The sequence below is a fragment of the Euprymna scolopes genome, chromosome 8 (assembly GCF_053919585.1).
Source record: "Euprymna scolopes isolate OS-2025 chromosome 8, ASM5391958v1, whole genome shotgun sequence".
NCBI lineage: Eukaryota > Metazoa > Mollusca > Cephalopoda > Sepiida > Sepiolidae > Euprymna > Euprymna scolopes.
The window spans coordinates 48,098,687-48,116,223 of record NC_136489.1 but is presented as its reverse complement, the minus strand read 5'-3'; the positions used below and the strand labels follow the sequence as shown (position 1 = coordinate 48,116,223).

Genomic DNA, 17,537 nt, shown 5'->3' with positions numbered 1-17,537 from the left:
AAGACCGGACAAAATAAAACAACAGTACCTCATAGGGGCATCTTTACTTATGAGTGGCAGCATCCTTGCAACAAAACTGCAGGAGTTGAGGGTGAGGAAGCGTCCATCGAAGTGGGTGAGGAGGTGTGGGTAAAGCCTTCCAATGCGAAGTGTACTGGGGAAGGGGTGAAGTAATGGGGATGCAGGCAAAGAATAATGTAATTGTAGATGGTGTTCCTTGACATATCTTAGATGTGTTTCCCTACTGGTGGAGATTAATGCTTGTGAGAAGGAGGAAGTCATGATCCGTCAAGAAGTGAATAGTGTACCCCAATTCGACATGGACTCACGCTATGTTTCCTTACAGTCGGATGGGAAAGAGTGTAACGAAGCTGAGAATGTCATCTCCCAAGAAGAAGTCGTTCAAAGGCCTCAGCGTGAGAGGAGGCCTGCTTGGATTAATCTCAGAGATTGGGGAGGGGTGTATGGTGTATCTGCAAACAAAATGAAGGGCTTACCTGTGTTGCTTCATGTGAAAGAAGAGAGACAAAATAACCGACTCATTTATGCACTTGGAGTGCATGATGGGAAAGGTTGTGCATAAGTAAGACATAAAAGGAGGTAAGCAGGTCATTAAGGCAGATTGAAGGAAGGAGAGAGAGGTGTGCTTTTGCGTGGTGAGTCCATAAAGCACGGAAATATTGAATAAATATTTGAAAAAAAAAAAGTGCATAAACATATTTATTTGAAAAAAAAAAGTGCATAAACAAATTTATTTGAAAAAAAAAAGCAGTTAACGAATATTCTTATTTTAAAAGCAATATTTTTTTTATCCAAAAATCTGTGCAAACATGAATTAAAACAAACAAGTAGAATTTTTGCGGAGATCACCAAATTAACTAATTTCCTATGATGTGTCTTGACGTAGACAACAGGAAATGGCTGGAGTAAATTAATATGCGTAATTGCCTACTTTTTAAAAAATTTTAATTAAAACATTTTTTTTTTTTTTAGGTATAAAAATAAATACGAAACTAAAGAATATGTTTTTAAAATTGTCAGCTCTCGTTGTGGAACTCTCCAGTCATTGGTGGTGACAAAACAATTCCGATCGAAACTAAACGCACGTGTTTTCCAGTTGTTTGGTTTTTCACCATGAAACTCTTAACTCATAATATGCTGACTTCGTGTATTATCAAAGGGGTTACAAAGGGATATCCTCTTGGAATAAAGGTAATTGCCGCATTTCCAATTTTTACTTCACAAATTCGGAATACGCCTTTTTTTTCTTCTTTTTGTTTAAGTGATAAATGCACACTGTAAATATCTATACATTGATAATGAAAACACAGTTTCGGTCTTAAACTTTATTGATATAAAAAGTGAAATGCTGTGATCCGAAACGAAAAACTGTTTTCTATTATAATGAAGAATAAAGTGCTCGTTTCGGTTTCCTTTCATTTTTGGACTGGCGTTTCACTTTTCACATCAACAAGACGTAAGCCCGAAAATGTGTTTCCATTACCAATGTATATATATTTAAAGTGTGTATTTGTCACTAATAATGTGTATTTCCCAATAGATTTCAACTCGAAATGACTCCTCATGTAATAATATTTAACAAAAAGAAAACATTTTTAATGCCTACACAGAATTATTTTCTCGCTGTGGTAATTTTACCGGAAACTAAGTTCGGAGAACTTGAGTTTTAATCAGTGAAAAAAAATGTAGAAGTTCTTTCATGTAATACCAGTACAAGGTGACTGTTTGACGATGGCTTGGCAATTTGCTGTTTGTTTCGCAAATTTCAATCAGAAACTGCTACTAGTGCATTATTAATCCGCGCTGAAATGTTATTTATTATTATTTAGAAAGCCATTTTTAATATGGGGAGAGTGTTTTGTATCCATTCTGTACTTTAACCTTACAATTTAACAAAAACATATAAAATTTTAAACTTGAAAATATTATTTAAAAAATAGCTCGGATCAATAAGTGCACACTGCATAGAAACCTTCAGGTCGATATGGATTTTCTATAGAAGTACCGAATTGTTATTGGGGTTGTATAAACCATCGATTTGGGGATTTTGAGTAGGACGACAACTGGAGCAAGTGTGGTATTATGGTGACGGAGGATTCTAGCTAGGAACATAATTATTATAATGGACAAATGTTAGGTAATGTGACAAGGTTGACCATAAACCTCTTCCCCTCCCCTAATTGATTTACACAACTCATTTCAGAGATACCCCAAGGAAAAAAGATTCTTGTTCAGAATGTCCTCTGTATTAAAAAATAGAAATAAAGAAAAATCTACTCATGATTAAGACAAGAATATCATATTACAAAAATCATGTAATGTGATTAATTTTATTTTTTATAAAATAATTTAAGCGATTAATGGGAATTTGGAGGTATTAAATCACAAATCTAGTTTGAATTATTTTTGAGTTATCTCCCTTTGTTGATTGTTTTTAAAACAGCAGGCGAGCTATTCACTCTTTGGATACTCAAAATTTTATTTTCTTATATAAAAATTAAGCTACTTGATCAATTTGCGTGATTTTTGGAATATGATATTTTCATTTCATCATGGGTATGTACATAATACAGAATTATCTTTATTTGCTTTGCTTTTTAATATAGGTCAAATTCTGGACAAGAACCAAGAAAAAGTAGTATTAAAACTAGAAACCTATAAAACACATCTTCATATCCAAACAAAACTTATATGGATCTGTAACTTGAATACGTCAATGTTTGCACAAAACCATTAAAATATTTGTGATGCAACACAAGTCTTTATCTATTGCTGTATGTTGTTGGATATTTATTTTCTGTGTCACAATTGACATGGAAAATACATCAATGCTTACTAAACACTATCCTAGAATGTCTAAGGTCTCCGTACAGTTTTTCAGGAAGACTTGACATGAAGATCTTTTTCTCTACAAGTAAACCGCGACTAAATATTCAAAATTCACATAGTATTTGCAGACCAAATAAGATCTCAGTATAGCTAACCCAAACTGGTTTTTACAACGAATGGTGCATCTTCAAGTGATGCAGCATAAGTCTGGATACTCCACCAGACTAGAAAAATTCTTGTCCTGGAATCCAGTAAGAATAAGAGACCATAAGAAAGATATACTATAACATATTTAAATAGTCAATTGGGGAGAGGAAAATTAATGTTTTCAACTTCTTTATTAACTCTGTGTTTGAGAGGTAGCGGAGAACTTGAATGGAATTTTTGAATGGCTATGTATCTTGTATAAAGATCAATTGTTAAAAAAAAAAAAAAAACGGCGAATTGATAGAGACACTAGACCAATGAGTCAAACGAGCTGAAACAAAGGGAGCAGAGAATAGATCAGCCAATTCTGATGAACACATACCATAATAGTATTTATAGAAAAGTTGATACTAGTTGAAGTTACAGAGAGAGTAGGGCCAATTAAATTACAAATAACTGTATCAAGAACCCTCAAATGGAACAGATTCACCAGCCCAAATATGATGCCATGGTTTGATAGTAGATTTGTAGAGATAGAGAATAGCCTTGTGTGTGAGAAAGGGTTTGGAACGATATAAATAACCTACTTTACAAGCAGAAAAATGTATGAATTCCAAGAAAGATTTGATGAGAAAGAAAGACCAAGAAGTTTCGGTGTGAATTTTTCGTTAAGATCAGAGCCATCCATAAGAATCTCAGGAAGAAATGGGGCACACATATTAAAAGACACAAGCTGTCTTAACAGGATTAAACGAAAGAAACCATTTCATACTCCAATCTACAACTGAACCCAAGTAAACTTCTAGATTGCATATGTCAGTCTTAGTCCAATATTACTTTAGTTTGTGTGTCACAATTATCACGCAGAAGTAATATATCTTCATTTAACTTGTTTCAAAGTCATTCCTTTTGTTTGTGTCTGCCAGCATTTGTTTCATCTCGTCTGTTCTCGCGTCTCCACACGAGAATTCCAGTAACAATTTAAAAAAAGAAAAAGAAAAAAAGGATAACTTCACATGAAATAAAAAAGGAGTTAGTTCCCCTTAATTGTAGTTCGGTTGTCTTAACATATATTGATAATAGGTGTATGAATATTGCAAAATGCAAAACACGAGAAAAAAATAAAATAGTTTATCTGAGCAGCTGATTTTCTTACACAGAAAGGATGAATCAATGTTCTTGCTGAGTATAAAGAGATGATGGTGAGGCAATCCACAATGGCGTCCTTGAACAAATTCGACAAGCATGTTAAGGGAAATTAAATAAAAATCTTTGATTGCTTCATTATGCTCTGCAACCTATTATACACCTTCTACCTATACTGCTCAGTGGAGAATGTAATTCTACTGGATTATTTATTTCCCTCTCACGGCAGGATGATATGACAGCTCTATTGTGATTCCCCAGTCTAGTAATGAGCAATAAACCAACCCCTTCTCATACCTAGAAACTGCACAGGACCAGCACCATACCTTAGCTAAATGTCCCAAGGAAAACCTTGGTCTCAAAGACTAGAAGTTAAAAGAAGAGTGGAACTTGGATTTACTTTTGGCAATCATGTAACTCTCACTTCCCTTATTTTGTCCTTTAGTTCTCTCATTCCAGGAGCGATGTTTCTGAGAAAGAAAGAAAAATTGGTGTGTTTTGGGGTCCAAATCTATTTCATCTAACACTTTTCATTGGCAAGATTTTTTTTTTTTACCTTGAAATAGTTTTATTTTTCTTTTAGCTATGTCAAGTGGCTTCATGCTTTGTTTGGAGCGATTTCCATTTAAAAAAGCTCTGAAATCTCCACTAAAATTTTAGAGGGCTATTCTACACAAGTATCATTTTAAACAATGAAATTACCTTACCCCCTTGTTTCTGTGTTAGAAAAAAATTTCTGCAGAAAAGACAAGTCTTGTACTTTTTTTAAATCCATCAACAATTGATTTTTTCTGGCATTGCTTAATAATACTCACTGAACATTTTTTTTCTTCTTTGAATTATTTTAATTCTTTTTTAAAAATAAAGTGAATAAAATAAACTCTTGTCTTTTTAGATACATCTAAATTAATAGGCAGTAATTTAAAACTTTAAATGAATTTAAATAAAACCATTTTATTAAATAAATGAAACTTGTAGAAATATTACTGAATGCCAGAGTTACTTCCCTTTAATCAAGAATTATGAATCCAATTTCACTTGAGTTAGTTGGGAAATTTTCAAATAAATAATTTATTTGGAAATTTGTATGCGACAAAATTTTGCAGTTTTTATTTAGGGATTCTCTCAATATTAAAAAAACAAAAATGAAGAAAAATCTGTATGATGTACATATCTGTGACCAAAAATTACGTAAATTGATCAAGTAGTTTTATTTTTTTTTTTAAGAAGAGACCGTCTGGCTCAATTTTGAAAACAAAGTCAAGAAACAAAGGGAGACAACTCAACAATGATTCAAACTTGTGAAATTTATGTTGTAATGCCTATGAATTAACATTATTATTTATGTTGTAATGCCTATTAATTAACATTATTATTTATGTTGTAATGCCTATGAATTAACATTATTATTTATGTTGTAATGCCTATGAATTAACATTATTATTTATGTTGTAATGCCTATGAATTAACATTATTATTTATGTTGTAATGCCTATGAATTAACATTATTATTTATGTTGTAATGCCTATTAATTAACATTATTATTTATGTTGTAATGCCTATTAATTAACATTATTATTTATGTTGTAATGCCTATGAATTAACATTATTATTTATGTTGTAATGCCTATGAATTAACATTATTATTTATGTTGTAATGCCTATGAATTAACATTATTATTTATGTTGTAATGCCTATGAATTAACATTATTATTTATGTTGTAATGCCTATGAATTAACATGATTTGGATTCCAGTTGAGGTCTACTCACGTTAACACACAAAGTTTCATTAGATCACTGAAGTTAAGCAACATTGAGTCTAGTCAGCACCAGATGAGTAACTATTTAAGGAAACTAGGTACTGTATGTAGGAAGATGTCAACACCTCCCTGCAAAACTGCAAAAGCCTACCATCGTCATTTCCCTTGACCGGGGTATATATGCGATATTAATATTCCCTTGAGACTTCTTCCTTCAAAGGAAGCTAGTTCAACCTGCTTAAGGTGAATGGTATTTGAAGCCTTTATATTGGTGTTGTGACCTTGCAGACCAGTAATAATCAAGATAAACAGGGGAGTGAAAGTGTATTAAGAAAAGTGTATTAGAGAAGTACACATCATGATTCTGGAGCCATAACTGTCACAGTGTTTAGATATAACTGTATTTATTGTCTCTGTGTAAGTCCATTTAATTCTTGAAATTGGTAGATCAGTTTACCCCATAATAATCAGTAAGTATTGTCTTCATTCTATAATGTCTCCCTTTCTTCTGCTTTGTACATTTTTCAGTTTCAGCTTTTTGCATTTTTTTATGATTCTGAATTGCAATAAAAACTTGAGTTTCATTTTTTTTAGGCAACAAAAGTTGAAGTAAAAGAAACAGATTTCAACCAAGAATTCATTGCTCGGATGATTCCGAGAGTTCAATGGCCTGCGTTGATTGCAGCAGCTGATGAGGTTAGTTTATGGATGGATATTTGTAGAATTGTGCGATACGATATTTCGTCTTGCAAAAATGGTGTTTTCTATTTTCATTGAAAATTTTTCTTGAACCATTCCATATAAGTTAACAAATTTACCGAATTTCCATTATCAACGATTACTATATTGTCCAATTTCTACTGTACGCTCTTTAACCCTTATCCTCGAGTGGCCTTTTGGCCTTGATAAGTGGTGATGCTTATGTAAAAAAAAAAAAAACAGATTAATTCCAGGCTTCCTAAAATTTACAATGATCAAATATTAAACATGCCTATTTCTCTAACAATGCATGTCTTTTCAAAGGTTTTCTCACAAAAATAAATGGATTAAGTTAACCCATTCCTCTCTGTACATACACACATAGAAAATTTTCATTTATATAATAGATTACTCAAAGAATGAGTCCGTATTTTTTCCATATTGGTATATAAAATGATTTCACACTTTGTCTGCCGCAAACCCTATGACTAATTGTACTAGCTCGTACCATTAATTTAGCATACAGTTGTGATTGGTTTTACACGTCAATCAAGGTTTTGACCTCGACAATTGGCTCAACAGAGACTAAACCATTTCAGTGGCTTTTTAGCTGATGGGCTTGGGTTTCCATTCTAAGTAGTCCTAAGAGGTCTGCCCTTCCAGATCTTCCAGATCTTACCTCCTGGCTTTCGGATGGAGCAAGTGGTATTGTTTGTCTGAGGTGCCCTCACTAGGGAATGTTGACAGGGCTACTTATTCTTTTTTTTTTTTTTTTTTTTTTTTTTTTCCAGGGTCAGTGTATTTCTTCTTCAGGGGCACTGACTCATTTTACCAACCTTCTGACATTTTTGTCATATTCCCCCACAGTTAGAAAGAGGTAAATATCAACTTTATAAGAAGAGTCAATGTGTCTGATGAGTTAAGGCATTGTGTCAGGATTAACTGCAATTTTGGGTTTTAATAATCATAATTACTCAACACACAAAATGGCAGCCTCGTGTTTGAGGAAAAATATCATATGGTTGTTAAAAACGTAAAAATTAGAAGATAAAATGTTCTTCAGCTTTACAATAATTCATAAAATATGGCATGCTTAATTTGTTTGTTTCTTATGCAGCTTGGTCATGGTGAAAACTTACCTAAAGAATTAGTAGAAGATTATGAAAACAATGAAGAATTTCTTCGACAGGCTCACCATGCCCTTCTGGAGGTAAGTAGCTACGTTATGTTTTGTACATTCCAAAGTATAAAATGTTTGCGGAAAATATATTTAAAAAGAATTTTTAAATGTAAATTTGTATGACTCAAGGTGTTTTGACCAGCTTGATTCTGTTTAAACATTCAACCTCAATGCGGGTGAAACTAAGAATACAATTTTCTACCTGATCATGGCTGACTAAACCTATTGATTTAATAAAGAGTTGTATGCAGATTTTGGAGGTTGACAGAAAGATTCCAGAGTTCAGCAAGATACATCTGAAGAAGGTTGGAGTTTACATCGACTGAAATTCCAAATGAGAACATTAGTCTGAATAATCCAAATAATAGGCAGATAAAAAAAATGAGTGTTTTAAAAAAAAAAATTAGATTACTATGGAAAATTTTCTCATGAAATTAAAAATTAGGTTGAGTGAAATTTTCCTATTAGAGTATGGTTTTGTGTGTTCCGGCAGTGATGCCACACAGACAGGAAGCTGCTAATCTATCATGGCAACTTAGCAGTGATGATCTTTCCTTTTGACTTATTTGAATTATTCAGATCTGGATGAAATTTGTTTGCAATTTCAGGGTTAAAAAATTTTGTACAAAACATTCGTTATGGTGAAAGTAAATTTTTGTTTGCAATTTCAGGGTTTAAAAATTTTGTACAAACATTCGTTATGGTGAAAGTAAATTTTTGTCAGAACAGATTTTCTGGGATAATTCTGGTCTCCCCCCCCCCCAGGGGCCTTATCGTTCATTTGTCCGCATTTTCACAAAAACCACTCCTTGAATTTTTTAAAAAATTTTACACAAACGTTAGTCATGGTGAAAATAAACTTTTCACTCATGGAGGAGGACCCCGCATGCTCAGCTTGTTAACTTGAAAAGTCATTGAAAATATGGAAAATGTCTTGAAAAGGCCTTGAAAATCGTATTCTTTATATTCAGTAAAAATTTGTGTTGCAATATCTATATATCTATAAAAGTGAACATGTCTGTGTGTCTGTCTGTGTACATTTCCCTACGCAATAACGCTGTCGATTTTTAGCCTACAGACTCTAAATTTGATATACAGGGTACTGAGATTTGGAAAAATCTATGTGATCGATTTTTGACCAGAAATTTGGCTGTTAAAGGGGTCAAAGTTCAACGATTTGACCTTTGAGAACTCTACCAAACTCCTCCACCAATTTTGGGTCTAAACACTTGAAATTTTAGATATAGGTTCCTTGGACACGGATCTAACTTAATAACTTGATTTGTGCCCAAAACAATAAATGTTAAGGGGTCATAATAGGGGTCAAAGTTAAAAAAATTGACCGCTTTTTTTTTTTTTTTCTTTTTTTTTTTTTTGCTCAGCTTACACCTCCAAACACCCGGGCAACACCGGGCACCCATGCTAGTTAACAATAAAATCAAAATAAATACTATTAAATTATTTAAGTATTAATAAAAAATATCATTAAACTATTTTTAAATATTGAAAATAAAATCAAAAGACAGTCTGAAATTACATTGTATTATTGTGGATACAAGAGTTATGTCCCTGTATCACAAAACTATCTGATGTTTTCCATATAATAACATTGGGTAGTTTCGTGATAAAGGGATGTAACTCTTGTATTTACAATACTAGAAATTTAAAAGTAAAATGAACACGGTGTAGACCAATTTACAATGGGAGAAAATTACATATCGTACTTGGTTAGCTAAATGTAAGTGGGTCAGGGCATGTAAATATGATTGTCGGCAGATATATTGTTTTTGTATGTAAATGAAAATTACTTTTTCTGTCAATTAACGTTTGTGGTTTGTTTGGAAAACTTGAATTTTGTTTGTTTTTAGAAGAGCCTTGAAAAACTTTGAAAATGGACATTGGAAATTTGTACAAACCCTGAATTTTCAACGGCTAATTTTTTTGTATTTGGATTCTTCCGACTACCATTCTTATCTTGAGTATTATTCTCACAATTAACTCAGGAAATCTTTTTTGTCAAACTTGGGGAATCTGAATGAAATTTCGAACAGAACCCTTTAATCCACAGGTGTAGCATGCTCTTGTTCCATCAGTCATCACTGGTAGAAGCCCTCTAGGGCTGAAATTAAAGTTTGTCTTTGAACTGCTGAATATCGTTAAATGCTTGTGCAACAAAAAAAAAGTTTTTCTTCTTCAGCAACAACAACGACAAAAAAACAATCCTTTTTCTTTTCCTGCTTCAACATTCGAACAAAAATCTTTGTTTCTTCTCACTGACACGCGAATTCACCATACATTCAAACAACTCAGTCCACAAAAAATATTCTCGCCAATAAAAGAATACCAGCTTTTTATGTGCCCAAATTCGACCGCATTTTAATTTGCATATGTCACCTTTTTGTTTCCTATCGGTCGGGTTTCAAGTTCAAGTGTTGGTAACTTTACAATACACACACACACACACCACTCTTGGACACTTGTTTCTATGACCATTGTCACGTCTTCAGTAATTCACAATTGTATTTTGAGTGTTACCTGCAATGAGCATTGAACTTTCAACCTTCAGAAGTGTATCATTTGCAACTGAATTTTACCAGTACTTTATCCTTGCCCCTAAGAGATTTTAAAACCCAATTTGTCAGTATTTCTTGATTAATAACGTTTATGCACTTATTAATGAGGTGGAGGAGTAGACAATAACAGGAATAAGAGAAGATAGGTATATCGTCACTGTGAAATATATAGAAATTCAACCGTTGTTTCTTCTGATGAAGTGAACACACCATGGGGATTGAAGAACATTCCATCTATGCTACAAAATTACAGGTTTGCAAACTTATGTATAAATTTAAAAAAATTTTTTTTTTATTTAATTTAATATTTTGTTGCTTTTCTTTTTAGATTGAGGTTGAAGAAGGCAATTTGATTTGTCCAGAAACTGGGCGGAATTTTCCAATAAAAAATGGCATCCCAAATATGTTACTAAATGAAGACGAAGTTGGGACATCTTAATGTAAATAAATTTTGAAATTTCATTTCTTGACTTTTATTATTTATTTTATACATTCATTATTTAATTCTTGTGTTTAAACTAAATTTTGCATCAATAAACAAATCCCAAAGTGCCGTTGATTGAAAAATGACGACTGATTTCAGAAAGACACGAATCAAATAACATTTTGATGTGAGGTCAATATTTTATGTTGTTGTTGAATGTACATAGCCGTCCTCAGTCTTAAATATCAAGGTGTTCATTGCAACTGTTACAGTTGACATCTTCCACCAGAATAAGGATTGGAAATAAAATCAAATGGAAAAATATTACACGTGTATTATAGAAAAGAGTAAAAACACTTTTGAGAGTGAACTCTCAACACTGAAGAGGTAATAAAGGGTTGATAATTATAGAAATTATCAACCTTGTTGAATATTTCTAACACTCTATGATTACTTCATACAAAAATCAAACTGGCAAAGTCTAATCCATTTTTGAGGATGGCTTGTACTCTGTCAGAGAAGAGAGACTAACCTTCTCTTTGCTAATTTAGTTAACTTTATGACTTAAATGGAGACATATGGACAGGTCGGTGTAATATTTTGCACTTAGCAATTATCAAACTTTTCTATATTACCAACCAACTGCCTTGCGAAACCTATGACAAACTTGCATTATTTCGATGTCTCCTGCTCTGCTCCTACAGACAAACTCATTTAAAAAGCTTTGTTATCTCTCAACTCAAATTACATGACCTCAACTCATATCTAATTTATCTAACGTCCGCTTATTTTTGATCTCGGATGTCGGCCATCAATCCTGGAATGATTTCAGTTATCTGACATGCAATAAATTTGCTTATGTCAAATTCCACAGTAGCTGACCTAATCACCATTGACACGGGGTCCCTAATATGTAACGCATAAATGTGATAATTTACTGACAATATAATTTAAATCTGGCAGAAGTTGTCGGATAACTTTACAATACTGTCTGGAATCATTTGGTTTGTCATTATTAGTCGATTTTTGTTTGCATGGTGTGGTTGTTCGTTTGCAGATCGACATGTCAAATCTTTCTAATATCTTTGTTATCTGCTTCTTTTAGTTTGTCTCCAGTTACCATAAAGTTATGTTTAAGTCTATTCTGTATTAAAGTTATGTTTAAGTCTATTCTGAGGAAATTATCGAATTTTTCAGAGTCCTTCAATTTTAATTAAGTTTGTATTATCAAACCACTGTTCTCATCTTGAGTGTTATTCACACAAATTTTTGGTCGATGTAACCTCCATGCCTTGTTTGGGATGAAAAAGAGTAAAAAAATATATATATTCCAAAAATCATGTAAATTGATCAAGTATTTTTATAAAGAAAATCATTTTTTTAAGTGATTAATAAGAATTTGTAGACATTAGAAACTAGATCTTGCAAGTTTGAGTTATTTCCCTTTGTGTTCTTTTGGTTACTAATAAAATTTGATTTTCTTATTTAAAAATAAAATTGCTTGATTAAATTACGTTATTTTTGGAATATATTTCATTTTTCTCATGGATATGTATATCATACAGATTTTACTTTATTTTTGTTTTTTGTTTTTTTTAATAAAAGATGACTAATCATGAGCCAGAACACTTATGTCCCATCTTCAATCACCATCAACAATTACGAACTTGAAGCTGTGAAACTGTTCACATACTTGGAGTCAACTGTAACGGACAGTCTTGACATGGGACAACTGACGCATGGGCCATGCAACCTCCATATTCGCCAATCACCCCCAGAACAGAAAATTAACAATCAAAACCAAGATGGCAGTGTACAAGGCTTGCATTCTGAGACGCTGTTGTATGGCAGTGAGTCTTGGAGGCTGTATGCGCATCAGAAAAGGCGGATGCGCAACCTGAGGAGCACCCTGGGTATCAAATGATCAGATTTCATCACTCTCATCAAAGTCCTTGACCGTGTGGATGTACAGTCTCTTGTGTCAGCGTTGACTGCATTGGCTTGGACATGTTTGCCAGATGGTAGATGCCACGATCTTAAAAAGAGAAGTAATAATCAGCAAGAGGAAAATAGGGTGGAACTCTGCTTCAATTCAAAGACATGTATAAAAGAGATATGAAATAGGTCAGCATTGACCTTGGAGGCTAAGCGGCACTTGCTGATCAGCATGATTTGTGGAAATATCAGGTAACCAGTGGCCTCAGGAGAGACAAGGATAAACTCCATCAGTTGTGGTAGAAGTGAGCCTGACGCAAAGAATGACTGCTTTTCCCACTACCAGCCTCTCCTCTTTAGGGCACAGAACCAAGATCAAACATGATCAATTGATACCAATGATAGAGGAAATTCTGATCACGCATCAATTTATGTTTAAAAATTGTCTAGTGAAGTTACTATTTTTAAGAACATATCTGAGAAAATTGACCTGTCTACTTATCCCTCGGTTAGCATTTACGTCTGTGAAACTTCAGTGTTCACAATGTGGAATGGTTAGCCCACTCAAACAAGACTGATGATGAGGGATGGTTCTGTCACGATTTCTCCATTGCTTATGACCTCACTTAGATTGTTCACGAACTCACTCATGTACCCGTCACTGACAGTCAGTATGTTAGTCTCCTAAACCTTTCTGACAACTTGCTCTGAGCTATGTTCATCCTCTGTTCTGTCTCCACTTGGATCTTCTGACCACTCGGTTGTCTCAGTGAAGATAAAAATGAGATGTAATAAGTCCTCAGACGTTCCTCTCCATCATACAGTATATCGATACTCTATGGTTGACTGGAATAGATTCCATACATTTATATCAGATCTACCTCTGCATTCCATGTTTTAAAAGAACGTGCTCTCCATAATATGAGACCTGACGAAATGGTTAATTGTTGATATAGACTGCTTCATGCAAAAACTTAACAACTAGCCGTGGTTCTTTTCAGAATGTGCTGCTGCCATTGTGCACAAAAATCACTTTTTCCATTGCTTCAACATAATAGATGTACTGTGACTAAAGCCTCCTTCAGGACTGCTAGCAACCACTGTAAAAGAGTAATAAAGAACACAAGAGAGTTGTATGCTCAGTTCGTCAAGTCCAAAATAGCTGAGTAGCAGCTTGGTTTCCACCAATTTTGGCGAATAACAAACAGGGTCCTGAACAGAAATGTGTGCTCTATCCCAACTATCATCAATGGACCTGAAGTAATCTCGTCAGTATCAGATAAAGTCAAACGCTTTGCCAAGAACTTTGCAGCTAATTCTACCCTATGTGATCAAGGTCGCCACTCGCCCTGTGTCTTAAAATACGCTATGAAACATATAAATATCTGTATGTGATTTTTTTCAAGCTTATCAAAAACTTTGATTCTGGTAAAGAAACTGGCTCTGGTGGCATTCCAATTATAATGCTGAAAAGGCTTCAACTGGAACTAGCTCATACTTATAAAGCTATTTAAGTGTTGTCTTAAGGAGAATTGCTTCCCAACACTTTGGAAACCTTATCAATACGTCCCCTATTTAAAAATTCAAGTGATCGGTCATCCCTTTTCAGTACAGACCAATCTGTCTCCTGTATGTCATGAGTAAGTTGCTGGAATCCATGTTAAATAGAGAAGTAGTCAGCCACCTCAGCAAAAATAACCTCCTCAGTGACATGCAACATGTTTTCCCTTCTGCTAGATCTACAGCAGATGTGCTAACTCTTGTATCTAGGATTAGCAAATGCAATAGAGGCTTTCTTTTTAGGGCAATTGCTCTTGACATATCAAAGGTTTTTGATAGGGTATGGCATAAGTCTACTCCACAAGATTTCCAACTATGGTATAGCTGGAAATGTCTTAATTATTAAATAATTTCTCTCTGTTCATAAAAGTATTGATTGATGGGCAGAAATCAGAAGCTCACAGTATTAATGCTGGAGTCCCTCAGGGGTACATTCTGGGCCTAATTTTCTCTCTGATTTGCATTGATGATCTCCCAAATCACATCCTAAGATCATTTGTAAACATTTATGCTGACAACACTACCATCTATGGCAACACTTCAAAGGGCGTAAATGACTAAGATCTCTTTTGATTCTCTCTCCTCTGATCTTGAGCATGGGATGCAAGGTGAAAGGGGTGACTGGTTAATTTTAATGCATCTAAAACCAAGCTTTCCATCATCAACACTCTGACCTCGTCTGGCATTAATTGAAATGAATGGCTCGTCTTGGGGATGCTCCATGTTTTGATAAGCTTCTGGGTCTGATCTTTACTCCTGATCTGAAATAGAACATGTACATCAAATCTGTTGCCAAGGTCGCTGAAAAAATGGTGGGACCATTCTACCGCTTCAGTAGATGCAATTCTCTACCTGTATAAGAGCCAAGTACATCTTAGGATGGAATACTGTTGCCACATCTGGGCAGGAGCTGCTAGAAGCATTATCCTGCTATAACAGGGTTAAAAATAGACTTCGTAGCCTAGTAGGGGATGCCCATTTCTCTTCCCTGCAACCTCTTTCCCACAGAAGAGACCTTATAAGCCTGTCTCTGCTCATGTAAAAAAAAAAAACCCATCAAATCTGTTGCCATAAAAATGGTGGCTTATTCTACTGCTTTAGAAGGTATGTCATTCTTGATGCAATTCTCTACCTGTATAACAACCAAATATGTCCCAAGATGGTGTACTGTTGCCATACCTGGAGAGGAGTTGCTCAGAGCACCATTTCCTGCTTGGACAGGGCATAAAATTAACTTTGAAATCTGGTGGACAATGTCCTTTTCTCCTCCTTGCTACCTCTTAGGCTCACAACATCTCTCCTATAAAGGAGAGATGTTGTGAGCCTATCTTTGCTCTATCGTTATTTTCTATGCAGGCGTTCAACTGAACTTCATTCTATGGTCTCCATTTCCTATAAGGCATTCATAGCAAACACGCTGAACTACAACCATTACATCCCTTACTCTCTATCTGTGCCTAAAACTAAACAACAATCCAAAATTGTTCATTTATGAAACACAATACCATGGAACTGCATCCCAGTTGATTATAACATGGTCATTTTCAAGTACAATGTAAACAAGTTCTTGATGAGCTGTCCTCATTTCTACCCAATTTGCACCATGACCGATAATCATGTATCTTTGATTTTTTTTTTTTTTTTTTTTTTTTTTGTCTATGCTGACCATTCAGTTATGTTGAAGTCTATTGAGAGATTATGGAATTTTGAATTCTGGAATGAGACACTAATAGATTCAACTGCAACAAAAAGTGCAGCTAAAGGCTAGGATTACCAGGCTTATCAAGAGGCAGTGATGATGACCTAAGATTGATTTTGAAGCTACTTTGAAGTAAAAGGAAGGTTCATTGAGGGGAATCAGCAGAACAAGTCACAAAAACAAATTGACCCTAGTTTGACAGATAAATCTCAAATAAAAGAACTTTTTTTTTTTTACACATTGCCAACAGAGTTATTTCCCTTCCGTCCTACACGGTCTTTTTCACACACATTTAAACAATCTCAAGTGATGTTTTTTTACTATTTTGCGTATCCAGTTTTTCAAAATACAATACCTTTTTGTTTATTTTTAAATTAAAATCAAATGAATGTAACGGTTTTATCCAATATTTTTTTTGTTTGTTTTTTCTTTTACAATTAAACTGAAACCAATTTTTTACTCTAAATAACTTTAGTGACTGAAAAATAGGAATTAATCTTTTTTTTTTTTTTTTTTTTGCTGTGATCATATTTTAAAAGAATTTTAATTTAAAATTTTACAAAAATCTTAAAATTTTATGAAAGATAAGTATAAAAATTTATCTGCAATGAATTGCAAGGCCCTAAAATCACAAAATTGATTTTTATTAAATTCTTATTCACCCTAGACTTGTACTTATATTTGTGACAACATTCATCCGGGCAGAGTGAGGGTTTTACCGAGGCTACCAAAAGAATTGACTCTGTTTTACTGCCTCCAATTAATTTGTAGCATCACAAGTTTGTCTGCTGCTGACTCTTCAGCATATTTCAGCCATTCACAGTTCCATCGTTGCATACTGAAGAAGCGAAGGCCAGTCATAGCTTCCAAATCAGCTTTAACTTTTTCAAGCCATATCTTCAGTTGACCATCACTCTTCTTGCACCATAGCGGTAAATTGGGTCAGTTGGTAGACAACGGAGAGTGTGCCTAAACTATCAGACTCTCCTGATAAGAAATATTTACTCAAGTTTAGGAAGCTTACATCATGCGTAGATTGTGACGTTTGGAATATGGTCAGAGATAAGAATGCGTCGAAGACACTACCAATCAAACACTTTCTGGCTTTAAATGTCAGCTAATCGCAGGGGCCAAGTTTTGCATCCAAGCAAGGCATATTGTCACCGGTACGTAAGTAGCTAATATGTGGGACCATGTCTACAGGTGTACTATGTAGGGAATTGGGCAGTGAGATGTTTGTTTGCTTTACATTTAAATTTCAACATGTTAGTAGTCAGGGAAGCAGGAAAGAGATGGAATTCCAAACTCTAGCAGACTGAGGGGAGAAACTATTAAAGTGTAAAGCTTTCCAGCAAGTCGGGACCTCTGTAGTGAAGGTGAGGGATTTTGTGGCTTAACAGGTTAATCAGAGGTATGTACATTGAGGGGGCAAAAGAGCTTCAAATTCATCAGAGCATATTCCATTAAAGTAAGAAGCATAATATTTTTTACTATTATTCACCTCCAACAAGGACCATTGACACTTGTATGTAAAGGGCTACTATTTGGGACCATATAAACA

At 34.2% G+C, this 17,537-nt stretch overlaps 1 protein-coding gene across 1 annotated transcript; it reads left to right on the top strand.

The window, feature by feature from the left end:
* The first annotated feature begins 1,029 nt into the window (after positions 1–1,029).
* On the top strand, positions 1,030–10,820 carry LOC145283555 (multifunctional methyltransferase subunit TRM112-like protein). The gene is made up of 4 exons (XM_080132439.1): positions 1,030–1,212; positions 6,501–6,602; positions 7,723–7,815; positions 10,687–10,820. The coding sequence occupies exons 1-4, from the start codon at positions 1,135–1,137 to the stop codon at positions 10,795–10,797; spliced, it is 384 nt and encodes a 127-aa protein (XP_079988565.1). The 5' UTR covers positions 1,030–1,134; the 3' UTR covers positions 10,798–10,820.
* Positions 10,821–17,537: the final 6,717 nt, after the last annotated feature.

Bases quoted from the DNA above. Each gene is read 5' to 3' on its own strand.
- LOC145283555 (XM_080132439.1), top strand. From the start codon at position 1,135: ATGAAACTCTTAACTCATAATATGCTGACTTCGTGTATTATCAAAGGG. The intron at 1,213-6,500 runs GTAATTGCCGCA...CATTTTTTTTAG, and splicing joins GATATCCTCTTGGAATAAAG to GCAACAAAAGTTGAAGTAAA. The intron at 7,816-10,686 runs GTAAGTAGCTAC...TTTTCTTTTTAG, and splicing joins CTCACCATGCCCTTCTGGAG to ATTGAGGTTGAAGAAGGCAA.